At 39.2% G+C, this 15827-nt stretch overlaps 2 protein-coding genes across 3 annotated transcripts in view; one reads left to right on the top strand and one right to left on the bottom strand.

Annotated features, from left to right (window-relative positions):
- Positions 1-15827, bottom strand: part of LOC137254449 (uncharacterized) — a 447929-nt gene that overhangs the window by 371654 nt on the left and 60448 nt on the right. The window lies entirely within an intron of this gene.
- On the top strand, positions 12877-13860 carry LOC137252710 (collagenase-like). Its single transcript, XM_067788756.1, has 2 exons — positions 12877-13145; positions 13278-13860. The coding sequence occupies exons 1-2, from the start codon at positions 12877-12879 to the stop codon at positions 13858-13860; spliced, it is 852 nt and encodes a 283-aa protein (XP_067644857.1).

Below are 15827 nucleotides of genomic sequence, written 5' to 3'. Positions count from 1 at the left end.
ACTGCCAACCCCCTAATCCAGGGTGTTATGCGGACCGTGCCTATTGGACGATTTGCAGCCAAGGGATAAATTCGGCTGTATTCGAACGGAGCCTTCCCGATACCGGGCCACCTCTGGAAGTATTGATGGCCCTACCACAGTAAGGGGTGCTGCTGTGGCTGATGGTTCTTTCCCCGTATATAATACTGGACCCCTGAGCCCGCCTTATCGGGCAGGTGGTCGAACGACCAAGATGAACGACTCATTGCCAAATTGTAATGACGAGGATGATAAGAGGAGGACTGAGTTGCAAGCCAAGGAGGACAAATACGCATTAAGCGATGCATCGGACTCGGGGAGCGAGAGTAGTGCTGATTCAATGAACTCCGTGTTGAAAAAGCACACAAATGAAAACGGAGTAGAAGAGCGGAGAAGGGTACGGAGCAGAGGAAGTAAAAGAGCAGTACCGTGCAGCAGTAAGAATTGTCCAACGCCTGGGAGCAGTGGTCGAGCCAACAGAAGTGGAGATCTAGCGCTTGGACTGGGCCCATGAGGCGGGAGAAGTAAGTCGAAGGCAGTTAAAAACGTTTGCTGCTAGAAACCCTCGGTTCGAGGAGGAAGAAGCGTCAAATGGCAGAATGAAGAGGCAACATTCGGCGGAAGGCGACAAGCCTGCTTTCATCATCATCCTCATCATCATTTATTTAAGAGTTCGTTATTAGTACAGTAAGATAACATAATCTTTTATCGTACAACACAAAATTGTTACAAGTCAAGTGAATCGTATTCATTTATAAATATACATACATATAATTAATTTAACAAATTTTAAAACAGAATAAATAGCTTAAGTATAAAAATCATAGAAAAAGGAAGGTAAGAAGTCAGTAGAGGATAGGTTGCATTATGCTGATAGTTGGTTTATGTTTTATTAGAAAAAAAAAAACTATAAAGAACACGTCTATAGTTTTTTTGGTTTAAAGAGTTTCTCACAGTAGACGGTATTGAGTTCCAGAGACGTATGGTGTTTACGAAGAACAGCCTAGCCGATGCCACATAATTAAAACTGGGTATATTCATAGTACATGACCTGGTGGACCTATTAAACGCAAGTTTGTCATACAAGTATGGCGGAGACTTCGTTAAGATTAGTCTGAATAAAAATATGCAACTCATTGCCCTTTGGTACTCAGTTATGTGGCAACCTAATAGACGAGATCTCCATGCAGATACATGGTAAAATTTGTGCAAGCCATACACATACCGAGTGACGTGGTTGAAAGCAACATCCATTTTATGGGCAGAGCGCGAGTCTAATGCATTGTATACCAACTCTGAGTATGTTATTATTGGCATAATGAGCTGTACGGCTAGCTTTCTCCTAATTTGAAAGGGAGTGTAGGGCGAGAACTGCCTCAGATTACGCAAAGTGCCATAAACTTTACCCATCACGGCGTTAATATGGTCGCTGCCATTAAGACTGGAATTAATCACTATACCAAGATTCTTTACTTTATTGACGGTCTTCACGTTAGAGTTGCCAATAATTATTGCAGGTATTTGAAGGCTCGATATGTTTTTCTTAGCAATAGGTAACATGTATGATTTTGAAACATTGAGACGTAGGCATAATATGGATGACAAATCACTATTTACTCGACAACCTAAGTCACATATATCAGTAAACTCACTAGACAAATACAACTGAATATCGTCAGCGTACGCATGCACATTAACAAATTTACACACATTAAACACATCGTTTATAAAGAGACTAAATAGCAAAGGACCAAGTATAGACCCTTGAGGAACACCAGCTGTTAACTCCTTTGGCTGCGATACATCAGCACCGTTGCTCACGAATTGTGACCGGCCGAATAGGTAACTTTTTATCAAGTTGTGAGCGTTGTTACCGAATCTAAAGTATCGTTGCAACTTGTAACATAACAATGAGTGGTTAACAGAGTCGAATGCCTTGGAAAAGTCGAGTAAGCATAGAAGCGTTAGTTGGCCTTTGTCAAAGGGCACGCGTATGTCATCCAAAATTTTTATTAGGGCAGTTGAGCAGCTATGTCCAGATCTGAATCCGGACTGACACGGAGATAATAAGTTATGTTTAAGCACGTCTGTGCCAATTTGCTCCGCTAGTAAACCTTCGAGAGGCAGAAAGGACCCAGTCCCAGAGCCACGAGGCAGGGCAGTCGCATAGACAAGACAATTAAGCCCAAAGCTGTAAGACAGATGGGTCCCAATAGCGAGGTAGAAACTACCTCGAAAGCTGCGAGTCAGAGGGAAGTTCCAACTACGGAAGTAGGAGATAAGCCAAAGGGAGATAACGCTAAGACTCCGACTTTCTCGGAGGTGCTAAATGGAGTTAATGCTAAGACTCCGGCTTTCTCGGAGGTGCCAAAGGGAGTTAACACTTAGGCGCCGGCTTTTCACGAGAAGATGAGTGATGTGGCAAAGCAGTCACTGACTGTGGCGCTGGTTGATCGTAGCTGTCCTTTCGGACAGATGACAAGTGAAAGGTGGAGATCTGTAGAAAGGGAGCTTATTAGCTTAATGCTTAAGATGATGCGGGAACAACCAAGTAAGCCCCATGCAACCTTTGAATCGGGAGGATGGTATAATGGTGTGAAGATGATAGCGTGCGACAACACCGCGAGCTTGCGGTGGCTGGAGGAAGAGGTTCCAAACCTCCAAAGGCAAAACACGAACGCGCGGTTTGAGGTGGTGGATAAAGCGCAAATCTCCACAGTACCAAAAGTTAAGGTATGGATACCATGCGTGATGAAGTCGGAAGATACACTGAGACTTCTGCAGAATCAGAATCCGAACATACCGACACAGGATTGGAAGGTACTTACTGTATCTCGGCCTACGGAGGAAGGTCAGTTCTACATAATAAACAAGCAGGCCGAGGAAAAAGGTCCTTTGGTACAGGCAAAATTTATATGCGACTCAGGAAAAGGAGTCCCGAGGATAAAAATTTTAACACGCTGGACCTCAAAAGGCTAAGGGAAAAAAGACAGGTGGAGGTAGCCGACGTAACCACGAAGGTGTTAGAAGAGGACCAAGAGCCAGATGGTGCTGCGAGTCGCATAGAGGAACACCCGGCACAACAGTTACAAGAGGCTGAAGGGGGCTTCAAACACTCTAAACCAAAGGGGCAGGGGAGGACGACGACGTCACGACGAAGATGCTACGAGTCCTACAGATAAACCTCCAACACAGTAAAGTGGCATCGAGCGAACTCCTGCTAACCTTTGAGGAGGGTTCGTTTGACGTGGCACTGATCCAGGAGCCGTGGCTCTCATCGGGAGGAAAGGTTTCTGGGCTTAGCGCCCGCGGATTAGGCGTTTACTATGCGCAAACGGAAGGACGGGTGCGAGCTGTAGTAATGGTAAGGAAACAGCTGCATTCATATATGCTGCCTAATTACACTACTGAGGACCTCGTAGTGGTGGCCGTTGAGCAAAGGAATAAGCAGGCACTTATCCTGGCATCCTGCTACATGGCCTATGCTGCGGAGGTTCCACCGATGGAGTGCAAGAGGCTAGTATAGGACGAAGGACGCAAAGGGCGGTTGGTCATAGGCGCGGATGCAAATGCGCACCACAATGCGTGGGGAGGAGCAGATACGAACGAGAGAGGCGAATCTCTATTTTGTTACATCCTGCAAACCAATTTGCAGATAGGCAACAGGGGAAATGTCCCTACATACATTGGTCCAACATCCAGCAATGTTTGGGATATTACACTGAGCTGCGAACGTGATATATCAAGGTATGATTGGGTGGTTCTTGATAGACCATCCTTCTCCGATCATGCGTATATCAGCTTCAGCATCCCCCTAAAGAGGGTAGAGAGCGGAGGAACCTTTAGAAACCCTAGATCAACAAACTGGACTAAATTCCAGAAACAGGTAAAAACGAAACTGGGACAACCCATAGAGGTTGCCAATGTGGACGAACTGGAGGAGTCTTATGAATTCCTAACAAAGACGCTTATGACTGCGTATAACAAAGCTTGCCCTCTAAGAAGATTCAGAAGAAAAGCAAAGACGCCATGGTGGAGCAATGAGCTGAGTCTTCTAAGAGACAGGTAAAAGAAATGTTTAAGCTCGCAAAGACCGCGGAAAGCGAAGCGTGTCGGGCGAGTACAGGGATCTACTGAGGATCTACAAGCGTGAAATTTCCAGGGCGAGGAGAATCTCATGTAAAAGTTTCTGTACGGACATAGAGTGCTCCGGCGAAACAGCACGGTTGAGAAAAGTCCTAGTAATGGGAAATATAGTCCAGGGACTAATAAAGAAAGATAACGGGGACTGGTCACGTAATAGTGAGGAATCCCTTGAGGTGCTTCTCGATACACATTTCCCATCGGGAGATGGTTTAGAAAGCCAGCAGACAGCACTCACACCTCGATCACGGAGCGGGTAGTGCCGGGCTTGGTGACCGATACCAAGATCGAATGGGCAGTGAAGACGTTTTCTAAGTTTAAATCGCCGGGCCCAGATGGTATATTCCCGGCCATGCTACAAGTTTCAAGCAGGGCGGTCGTGGAATGGCTTAAAATAATATTCGATGGGTGCATACGACTGAATCATGTACCGCACTCTTGAAGAACTGCTCGTGTAGCTTTCCTACCAAAGGCGGGGAAGATCGGTCACGTGTATCCCAAAGATTACAGACCCATTAGCTTAACATAATTTCTGTTCAAACCCTTTGAGAGGCTGATAGATGTGTACATAAAGTCCAACGTGGATGAAAAGCTGCTCTCCACAACACAACATACGTACACCAAAGGCAAGTCGGTAGACACTGCATTGCATAGGGTGGTAATAAGCGTAGAGAAGGCCCTGGAATATAAGGAATATGCTCTAGGAGTCTTCTTAGACATTGCCGGGGCTTTGAATAATGTTTCTAAATGGGCGATTGTGGATGGTCTTAATTACATTAAAGTACATCCAGCCTTAACCAGATAGATCGGATGCATGTTAAATTGCAGGAAGATAACATCACAATGAGGATTGTACGAGGCCACGAAATCAGAGGACAGGGGAACGCCGAAAGGAGGGGTGCTATCACCTCTGCTGTGGACGCTGGTTATCAACCAGCTGCTCAGGCGATTTGATGAGGGACCCGTAAAACTTACGACTTACGCGGATGACGTTGCAATTCTCATAAGTGGAAAGTGCCTTCCAACGATTAGCTCTTTGATGGATCGGGCGCTTCGGGATATTCATACCTGGGCATCAAATGTAGGGTTGAAAGTCAAAGCGGATAAGACGGATATGGTCTTGTTTACAAAGAGGTACAAGGTCCCAAATTGGATCATGCCTAAGTTAGGAGGGGTGACCCTACAGGAGAAACCTTGCACAAAGTATCTAGGAATCATCCTAGACAGTACGCTGTCATGGAAGCTCAACGTGGAGGAGAGGGTGAAGAAGGCTTCAACGGCACTTTATGCATAAAAATAATGCTGGGGTGTACGTGGGGCTTATCGCCTTCTCTTTCTCATTGGGTTTTTACAGCGATTGTAAGCCTTACAAAAAGCAACACAAAAAGCAACATACCTCAAAAAATTAAGGGGGGGGGGGGGGGGGGGGGTATGGAGACTATCGATGCTTAGCATTACGGGAGCCCTGAAAACAACCCCGACAGCTGCACTGTATGCTATTCTGCACATTCCACCTGTAGACCTCGTAGCAAAGAACATAGCATTAACAACTGCAGCCAGGCTTGGTGCCTCGGGGCAGCTTGAGCGCCGACCATATGGCCATAGTAGTATAGCGTCACCAATCACAAGACGAACAGACTACCTGATTCCCTATCTGCGCTTCGAGGGCGATCTTAAGGCCACAATAGAGGTGGACGGTTGGCGCAAGGGTGCTCAAATAGCGGACGAGGCGATACATGTGTACTAGGGCGGGTCGATTTAAAAATCGCTCATTGCTCTGTGAAAATAGTATTCTAGGGATCAAAATAAAGAAACTTTGCCGAAGGAACCATACCTCTAAAACGAATTCTGATGTCCCCCTTTGGGTCGAACTTTTGGGTAGGGACAATTTCAATTCTACCTGCTGTGTCTTGTGGTGGCTTAAAAAAACAATTGTATCATAGTGTTACATTAATTTTTTAAAACGTTTGAATAAAAAACCCACACAACTATGTTTACGAGTTAAATTCATTTTTTCATTTACACATGTTCTGACTAAATAAATTCCTAAAGAGAAAAATAATCTACAGAAAGAAAAAACATAGGCATTTCAAAGTGGGATTTTTCAAAATTCGCCCCTACGACCCAAAGGGGGGGACATCAGAATTCGTTTTAGAGGTAGGGTTCCTTCGGAAAAGTTTCTTATTTTGATCCCTAGAATATGATTTTGACAGAGTAATGGGCGATTTTTTTGCCTCCCCACAAATCGACCCGGCCTAATGTGTACACAGATGGTTCCAAAGTAGTGGAAGGAGTAGGGTCTGCGGTATACTGTGCTGATCCGGAAATAAGCACATCCTACAGGCTGCCGGATTACTGTAGCGTTTTCCAAGCGGAAATAGTAGCCGTAACCAAAGCAGTAGAAACCCTGGAAGAAAATAGCCCAAGCTGCAATCCTGTTAACTTTTATATTGACAGTTAAGCAGCAATTAAGCCAATAATCTATCTTCTATCTATCTATATATGGGGTATTCCATCCCATTTCGACCAATTTTGAACCCGACTCCTTTAGAATTGGCTGAAAGTTTTTTTTTCTTTTTCCAGCTTACGAAAGACGTTTTTCAGAATTTTTTCTAATTTTTTCATCCAACTCAAAAAAAGTTATAAATTTAAAAAAAACACCGTTTTTGTTTTCAAAATGCTATAACTTTTTCAAAAATTGACCGTTTGGGATCTTTTTTCTTTTTAAAAAATTTGTTTTTAAATGTACTTTTCGGAAAAAGTTCAAAAAAATTTTTTAAGTTTTTTTTATAATTTTTCAGTTTTTCGAGATTTTTCGAATTTCGCCATTTTTTTTTTTCTCATGAAAAACTTCAATCAATTCTGCAATCATCCTCACTAATCCCAGAGTGAGCCGATTTTTTTTTTTTATTTTTTTTTTATTTAATTGAAAAAAAAATTTTCAAAAATAAAATTTTTTTTTTTATCAATTTTATTTATATAAAAAAAATGTAAGAAAATGATTTTTAAGTATTCTTTTCTTTATATATTATGCTAATCTACGATTAAAATGACTCGCTTTCTATGTCAGTCATTAATCCTGGTTATTTTTATCGTAGATTACCATAATATATAAAGAAAAGAATACTTAAAAATCATTTTCTTACATTTTTTTGTTCTATAAATAAAATTGATAAAAAAAAAATTTTTTTTTGAAAATTTTTTTTTTCAATTAAATAAAAAACAAAATATCGGCCCACTCCAGGGTTAGTGGGGATAATTGCAGAATTGATTGAAGTTTTTTATGAGAAAAAAAATGGCGAAATTCGAAAAATCTCGAAAAACTGAAAAATTACAAAAAAAAAGACCTTAAAAATTTTTTGTATTTTTTCCGAAAATTACATTTAAAAACAAATTAAAAAAAAAAAAAGATCCCAAGCGGTCAATTTTTGAAAAAGTTATAGCATTTTGAAAACAAAAACGGTGGTTTTTTTAAATTTATAACTTTTTTTGAGTTGGATGAAAAAATTTGAAAAAATTCTGAAAAACGTCTTTCGTAAGCTAGAAAAAGAAGAAAAACTTTCAGCCAATTCTAAAGGGGTCGGGTTCAAAACTGGTCGAAATGGGATGAAATACCCATATATATAAAATTCAAATTATGTATGTATGTATGTATGTATGTAGGTATAGATCGAGTTGCGTCCTAAACGGATTGACCGATCACAACCAAATTTGCACGACCCACTAGAAACCTTCCAAGGATGGTCATAGGCTAAAAATAATATCGATATATAAAAGGGGCGTGGCACCTCCCATGCAAAATGAATATTTGGTACTACATTACTCTGAAGGTATTCATGCTAGAACATTGAAATTCAGTAAGGAGTTATATGAGGTCAATCCCTAACACCCCCAAGAAAATGTAAGGTGGGGGAGAAGAGGGCATGGCACCTCCCATATAAATGGAATTTATCAAACTGCATATCTCTGGATGTAGTAATGGTAGGATAATGAAAATTGGTAAGGAGCTATATGAGGTTAAGTCCTAACACCTCCATTAAAATGTGGAATTGGCGAAAAGGGGGCGTGGCACCTTCCCAACAAATAGGATTTTTCAGAAATATGGCTGCCGTACAAACTTAGGTTATTATAACAGCTAAAGTTTGACTACAGAGTTGTTTGGCTGTTGCTCCTTTTCGATGTTTAATAATCTTCCGCCGTTAAAATTTTTTGTTAACTTCAGTATATCTACATCTTCTATATCTATATAAAATTCAAGATTTCGAAAGCAACAAAGTTTTCATACCAAGGATTCCATTAATACCGCCAGATATACCTTTCAATTTTAATCGCCTCCAATTTCCTATTAGGTTGGCTTTCGCAATGTCTATCAATAAAGATCAAGGACAGTCATTAGCTGTAGTAGGAGTCAATCTTACCAACTCATGTTTCACCCATGGCCAATTATACGTAGCCTGCTCCAGAGTTGGCCCATCGAAAAATCTTTTTATTTATACTCCAAATAATATTACAAAAAATATTGTATATCCTATGATTTTCAGCTATACCTAAATTGGCAAATACACAACCCTAAAATAAGTTTAAAATTTGTGTTATTTATTTAGCATATTTTTATAGAAACGTGGGGTGAAGCCCACGGGCATAAGCTAGTATACCATAAAACCGATTGTTCAGATAAATGGTTTAACGTAATTTCTTCCTCATTTTAATAGCTAGAAGCTTGAAATTTCTTAGGATGTTTAAAATAAGGCATACACTGTTGTCTGAAAAAATCATTAAGATCGGTCATATATATAGTATATATCCCATGCAAATGATTGTTCAGACTTTGTGAATTTTTTAAAATTCAACACATTTTTGTTCAGCTACATTCATTATAGTTATGGCACAGCTGAAGACAGTCCCGTCCTTAAGTGTTTTTTATTTATATAGAAAGAAATATTAAGAGGACCACGTCAGCAATTTGAACTTTTTATAAATTTTTTAAGCATACAAAAAGTTTCGAAAGAAACACGTTTCACCAAGCAAAAACATTTAAGCAAAGGCGTGATATTTCTCAAGGTCTTTAGTTTGGAACGTGTGGCCACCTCCAATAACAGGCCAATATAGAAAGGGCATATAATGTGTATAGACAGAGATCGCCCCTGCTATATCGGATATCAGAATTCTCATCCCTAACGACAGGACTGCAAGGCTACAGGGTTCTGAATAGCCTTTTGATTATTTTTATTCTCAGTTGAGAAAAGCTTTCAAAGTATAAAAATTTTGTCACCATAATGGTAGCTTCTAATTGCAGTAACTTATAGAGATAAATGAGTGATGAGTACACATATACATATACAAAACGAGAATGTGGTAAAATCTTCGCCATACCTGAAAAAATTTGAATTCTTGATACCGAAGTGTTTTAGGATTTGAACTAACGACTTTATCTTTACCATTTAAGATTGAAAAGGTAAGTTCGAAACAAGAAGAACAAAAACATCCCTAGGCGGACACATAAACAACTATCCAGCGATTAAAGCAGCAACAACAACGTAATTTCCGACTTAGGTGCCGGTTGAACTGGCCGGGCAATAACGACTCCTCATAGTTTGAAAGTATACATAGTGTTACCACAATTTGTATGACGACCAAACGGAAAACCCCCAAGTAGCCAAAAGGACTTAAGGAATAACTCCGTCTCTTTGGCAAATACTCAAAGTTTCTACAACCCAGCTTAATTGCTGCTTCGAGATCTGGCAATTCTGTGGATCTGGCAATTGCTGGACCCTTGACCTCTCGACCGCAAGACGCACAGAATGTACTCAATTGTTTCTTCCTGCAGTTCGTCCTTCCTATATCTGCTTTTACTGACGAGGCCTAACTTATATGCTTAGTATGACAATCGTGAGCATTAAGTCTTGTCTCTGTGGCGATATGAGCAACCTTGTGAGTCTAACGTTGTAATATTTGCACATGATATTAGTTATTTTGAGGCCAATCTTTCAGTTCACGCTTTTCCTGCTTGCTTAGATGCTGAACGCCGAACAAATTATTATTCGAGCAACCGAAATTTGCTTGCGTGTAAGCGAGCTTTTTTAATATCTGTGTGAGGCTGTATGTGATAAAGCTCAATAAAGCTCACACACGTGTTTAATGGGTTGCTCATTTTTGGGATAGATAAATACATACATGACAAGATCGTCATAGTAAAAAAAAAATTCACTAAGCCACGCCCATCCGTCTATCCAACGGTAAAAAAGACAGCTTGGGTAAATTTTGAGATATCTCAATACTTATTTGTGAATTTCCATCGCTAATTAAAATGAGCGAAATGGAACGATAACCAGGCCCACTTTGATTATTCAGTAACTAATGCAGCTTCAACAAATCAATTTTGCAATATTATGGCTCATTAATCAAATATGGTTTAAGTTATCATTACAAAACTCGGGAAATTTGTTAACCTTTTCATAGGGAATCTAAAAAAAGAACAAAATCGGTAATGCACATAAACACAAATACGACGTGTCAACTATTACCATCACCCCCACAGAGGTTGAAGAAGCCAATAAAAAGGCCAAGTCCTCTGAATAAATAAGCCAAGACGGTATAGCCATGCCAGTGCTCAAACGCTTTAGCGATAACGGAGTAAGCTATCTAACGCACGTTTCCAACATTTCATTGAAGACCTTTATCATTCCCGAACAATGGAAAATAGCAAGGATAGTTCCACTAGTAAAGCCTGCAAAACTATCTAACGAAGGTGAGTCATATCAACCGATTACACTCCTATCGCCAGTAACAAAGGCGAAACCGTCCTGTTCCCCCCTTTCACTGCGAATCTTCGATTAGCGGCCCATCAGCATGGCTTCCGCAAAATTCATAGCGCTACCACCGAGCATAACGCCATAAACACTCAGATAAATTACGGACTTACCAGAAAAAAATCCCATCAGTTCGTCTGCGCAGTTATTGTTCATAAAAAAATGTAAATTTCATAAAAAGTGAAAATTAGAAATAAAAAAGAAATGAAAATTTGGAAAATTAAATATCATAAGAAAATAAGATTTATGTACAATAAACCGAGACGTCAGCGCCGTTTTCCTAAAGGTGTCTAATTTAGGGTGTAACAGAACATTATATAGTCAGCGTGAGCTTCAATTGAACAACTTAGATCGTCATTCTGATCATTTTGGTATACTTATTGGTGGGTCCATCTCTTCTCCTTTATGGAATTACAATTTTGAGATTCATGACAAACTAAATATACCATTTCATGAAAGCTATAATAATAAGGAAAAAATGTTTAAGTTGACTTGGCCGGGACTTGAACTTAGGACAGTCGGTGCGAAAGGCGGATAACGCTATCACCACACCACTGCGATTTGTTGCTCACATCTAACCTTACTCAATACAACGAATACAAATAAGTTTTGATATTTCTCCGAAAAGTGTTAACACTGCATTAAAAAATATTTGTGTGTGCATATACATGTATATATATGTTATGAAACTAATTGTGTGCTATATTCAAATCTGACATAAATATTTACAAAAAAACCTTTAAAAGTTATTTTACGAGTATGTTCAGATCTTAAAAATTTGACGTAGGGTTGAAAAATTTTCAATTCTATAAGTTTTTTTTTTTTTTGTTAGAGGCAAATTTGTTCCATTGTCTAATTTTCAGATGTGCTTAAATAAATATTTTGCCGAGTTCAAGTGACTGTTATTGATTGTAGTTTCATGAATAATAAATATATCGAATAATAATACCGAAATTATTAGGATGACGAGCTGAGTTCATTTAGCCATATCTATCTGTCCATCCGTTTGAACGCAAACTAGTCCCTCAATTTTTGAGACATCTCGATGAAATTTTGTCAGCTGGTATATATATTTCGGTGACCAATTAATTATTTGTCGGAACTAACCAGATCGGACCACTATAGCATATATGCCATCACTATGCTGTTAGTAAATAATCACAATAACAAAAACAGCAAGCAGCCACACTTATGTACATGTACACATTAAAGCAAGATGCCACACTTATGTGCAAGGCAACGAAGAATATTCCATTCACATACATATATAGAGTCGGCAGCTAAGAGCAGAAGTTGTTACTCACACATACATACGTATATGGTTAGAAAAAAAGCATAAACTACAGATATACATGTATATAGCTAAATAAACAAACATGAGATACAACTGTTCTAAGAGAGTATAAAAGCATCACAAGCTGAGGAATAAGTAACCAGTTTGATTTAAACATGGCCACCGTGGTGTGATGGTAGCGTGCTCCGCCTACCACACCGTATGCCCTGAGTTCACACCCCGGGCAAAACAACATCAAAATTTTAGAAATAAGGTTTTTCACTTAGAAGAAAATTTTTCTAAGCGGGGTCGCCCCTCGGCAGTGTTTGGCAAGCGCTCCGGGTGTATTTCTGCCATGAAAAGCTCTCAGTGAAAACTTATCTTCCTTGCAGATGCCGTTCGGAGTCGGCATAAAAGATGTAGGTCCCGCCCGGCCAATTTGTAGGGAAAATCAAGAGGAGCACGACGCAAATTGGAAGAGAAGCTCGGCCTTAGATCTCTTCGGAGGTTATCGCGCCTTACATTTATTTTTTTTATTGCAAACTTTCTCATAGTACGCTATTGAACTATACTACAAATAAACCAAAATAGGCTATGTTTTAGTCAGTCTAAATTTGCTTCAACGCCAGCAACATGAAATTCTTGATAGCTTTGTCGCTCCTACTATGCATCGCCTCGTGGTTTGAAAATTGTGGATCTAGAAATAAACAACGTGAACGCTTAGGGTCTATGGTGCAAAAGGTAGCTGCAAGTCCACGTATAGCAAATGGTCAAACGGCTGTTGCAAATCAATTTCCTTATCAAGCTGGTTTGGAGTTATTTGATGGTGAAATTTGGGGATTTTGTGGTGGATCTCTAATAAATCATGAATGGGTGCTGACGGCTGCTCATTGTACTTTAGAGTAAGTTTTGAATTATATGTACTGTATGTTTTAGGGTGTGAGACAATTGGCGAAAAGAAAAATTAATAAGTTAATCACCCAACAACGTACTGTCCATACGCAATCAGATCTAGTCGTTCCTTTTAATTTCAGTGCTGTTATTGTGATCGTATACTTAGGCAGCATCAATCACTTAGATTCCATTGTACGCCTGGAGGTGGACAAATGTGACATTAAAGATCATCCCGAATACGATATGGAAACTTTTATAAATGATATAGCTTTGATAAAAATTCCAGCTGTAACATATTCAGCTGCCATTCAACCGGTGTCCCTACCAAAATGTGTTATAAGCTTTCCCACTTACGTTGGTAAAACTGTAGTGGCTTCTGGATGGGGTCATACCTCTGATACATCCACATCGTGTCCACCTGTTTTACAGTACGCTAATTTGAAAGTGATCTCGAACAAAGTATGTGCTGAAGAATATCCTGATATCGTTACCGGAATGTTGTGTACTTCCACTGTCAATCGTATTGGACATTGTGATGGTGATTCTGGTGGTCCATTGGTGTTGGCAAATACAAAGCTTCAAATTGGTATTATATCTTTTCATTCACTGGATGGATGTGAAGATGGTTTACCAGCTGGACATACTCGTGTTACTTTCTACTTGGATTGGATTCAAGAAAATACGGGGCTTAAGCTTAATAAAAAAAAGTGCTTGTGTTTCTAAAACATATTGACTTCAAAATTATTAACTATAAGTATGAGTCATCACGGCACGCTTGCATATATATCTGGATTCTGGGCATAACCGAAAAAGTCAAATTTTTCTCGAAATTTAAGTACTAAGTGCGCAATAGCTTCTAAAATAACTTGGCCACTTGGCCTCAACGTTACGCGGACGTCAACTAGAACGTTTTATATTTTAATGGTATCATTCATACTTTATATGAAAAGTATGTGTCCAAACGTATTTATTCATACGATGAATCAATGCAAGCCTGGATCCCTAAAAAGAACTAAAGCCTTTGCATAACAAAAAGTCATGTTACTTCGAATTATATAAGACTAGCAAATACCCGGCTTACGTCGTTACGCCGCAAAAAGTAATTCTATTGAGTTTTTGCTATTTGGATATAGTTTAAGAGAAGAGATACACATACATATGTCACGTATTTTTTCTGCTACGAAGGTAATAGTATAATAATATATATATATAATAATATATAATGAAATGCAAACACTTTTAACAATTCAAATAGCATTAGGCACTTAACTAAATCGACTGCTGAGTCTAATATCACTCTATTTCAAACGCTTGAATTTATACCGAGATCAAACAAATTTTGAAATTAGCTTCAATCAAATTTTGCGGTAGGAGATTTTTGAGCCAAATTCTCAGGTAGAGCGTTTATGAAAAGAATTTTGAATAGGGTGCTATTCCACTCAGCAGTCGACATTCGATTGTAGCACGTAAAAAATGAATACGTAAAAAAAGGTGAATTTTTTCATTAATTAAAAACTTCCGGGAATATAACATTCTTTGTTTTATTATCATTTCCAGGAATGAGAAAACTTGGGTTCTGTTGGGAATAAGTTCTTGAAATAGTGACATACAGTTCACCGTGAGAAAACACTTCACTACGAAGGTCTACGCCGTCATAACTAAATGTTTATCCTTGCAACTTACTAATTGTAATTGTGTTAGCCTAATCGCGTTTTCTTTTCTGGCTAAAGTGTTACGCTTTTTGTACGCCGCGCAAGGGTTGCTTTTCTATTCTAAAAAACAGGCAACGCCTTTACGGCATATTTCGTAAAATATAACGCAAAAGCGTTACACTTTTACCCTGTATAAAATGGCGGTGTGGCAGTGCAACTCTGTGAAACTATCAATTCGCTCTTAAATTCCACATATACTCTGTTAATATGAGTGAATATGGTGAGTTGAAATGTTCCTTGTATGCACTATAAATGTTGAACATTTTCTGGGGTAGGAGTAACTCAATTAAGGCTTTACCATTTAATTAGGCAACAATTTATTTCAGAAAAGAAAACGCTATAAGTGTAATAGGGGGGTACTTCGGAGTAAAGAAAAGTCTTTGCGAAATCGTTAACTAAAAAAAAGGGAAAAAATGTTGTCAAAGTGGTTTGTAGTGGTTCCTGCAGTACCATAATTCCTTTGTCCATTTTCTAAGTGAACAGATAGATGTACAGGCGTTGGGAATCGGTAATGAATAGAATATCTCAGTAATCTCCAAATACTTACTGATGTGCTTAAGTATCTGCCATTCAAACAATTTTGCATTTCGTCCTTATTATCTTGAAAGGAAAATGTCGCTGCGTCGCTACCTTTGTTGACATACTTACAAATATATTTTATTGCTTGCACTGAATGACAGTACTTTACATTTATGTGAGCGGAGAAACATCTGGAAAAAATGGGACAATATCGAACGATCCATCGGTTGTCGACGTTGTCCCATTAGAAAGTACATGGGTATAGCCATCGCCCGCTGAATAAAAAAAAAAATAAAAATAAATGTAAGGCGCGATAACCTCCGAAGAGATCTAAGGCCGAGCTTCTCTTCCAATTTGCGTCGTGCTCCTCTTGATTTTCCCTACAAATTGGCCGGACAGGACCTACATGTTTTATGCCGACTCCGAGCGGCATCTGCAAGGCAGATGAGTTTTCACTGA

Source organism: Eurosta solidaginis, chromosome 5, assembly GCF_040869045.1.
Source record: "Eurosta solidaginis isolate ZX-2024a chromosome 5, ASM4086904v1, whole genome shotgun sequence".
NCBI classification, from domain to species: Eukaryota; Metazoa; Arthropoda; class Insecta; order Diptera; family Tephritidae; genus Eurosta; species Eurosta solidaginis.
This window is presented reverse-complemented; position numbering and strand designations above follow the sequence as displayed.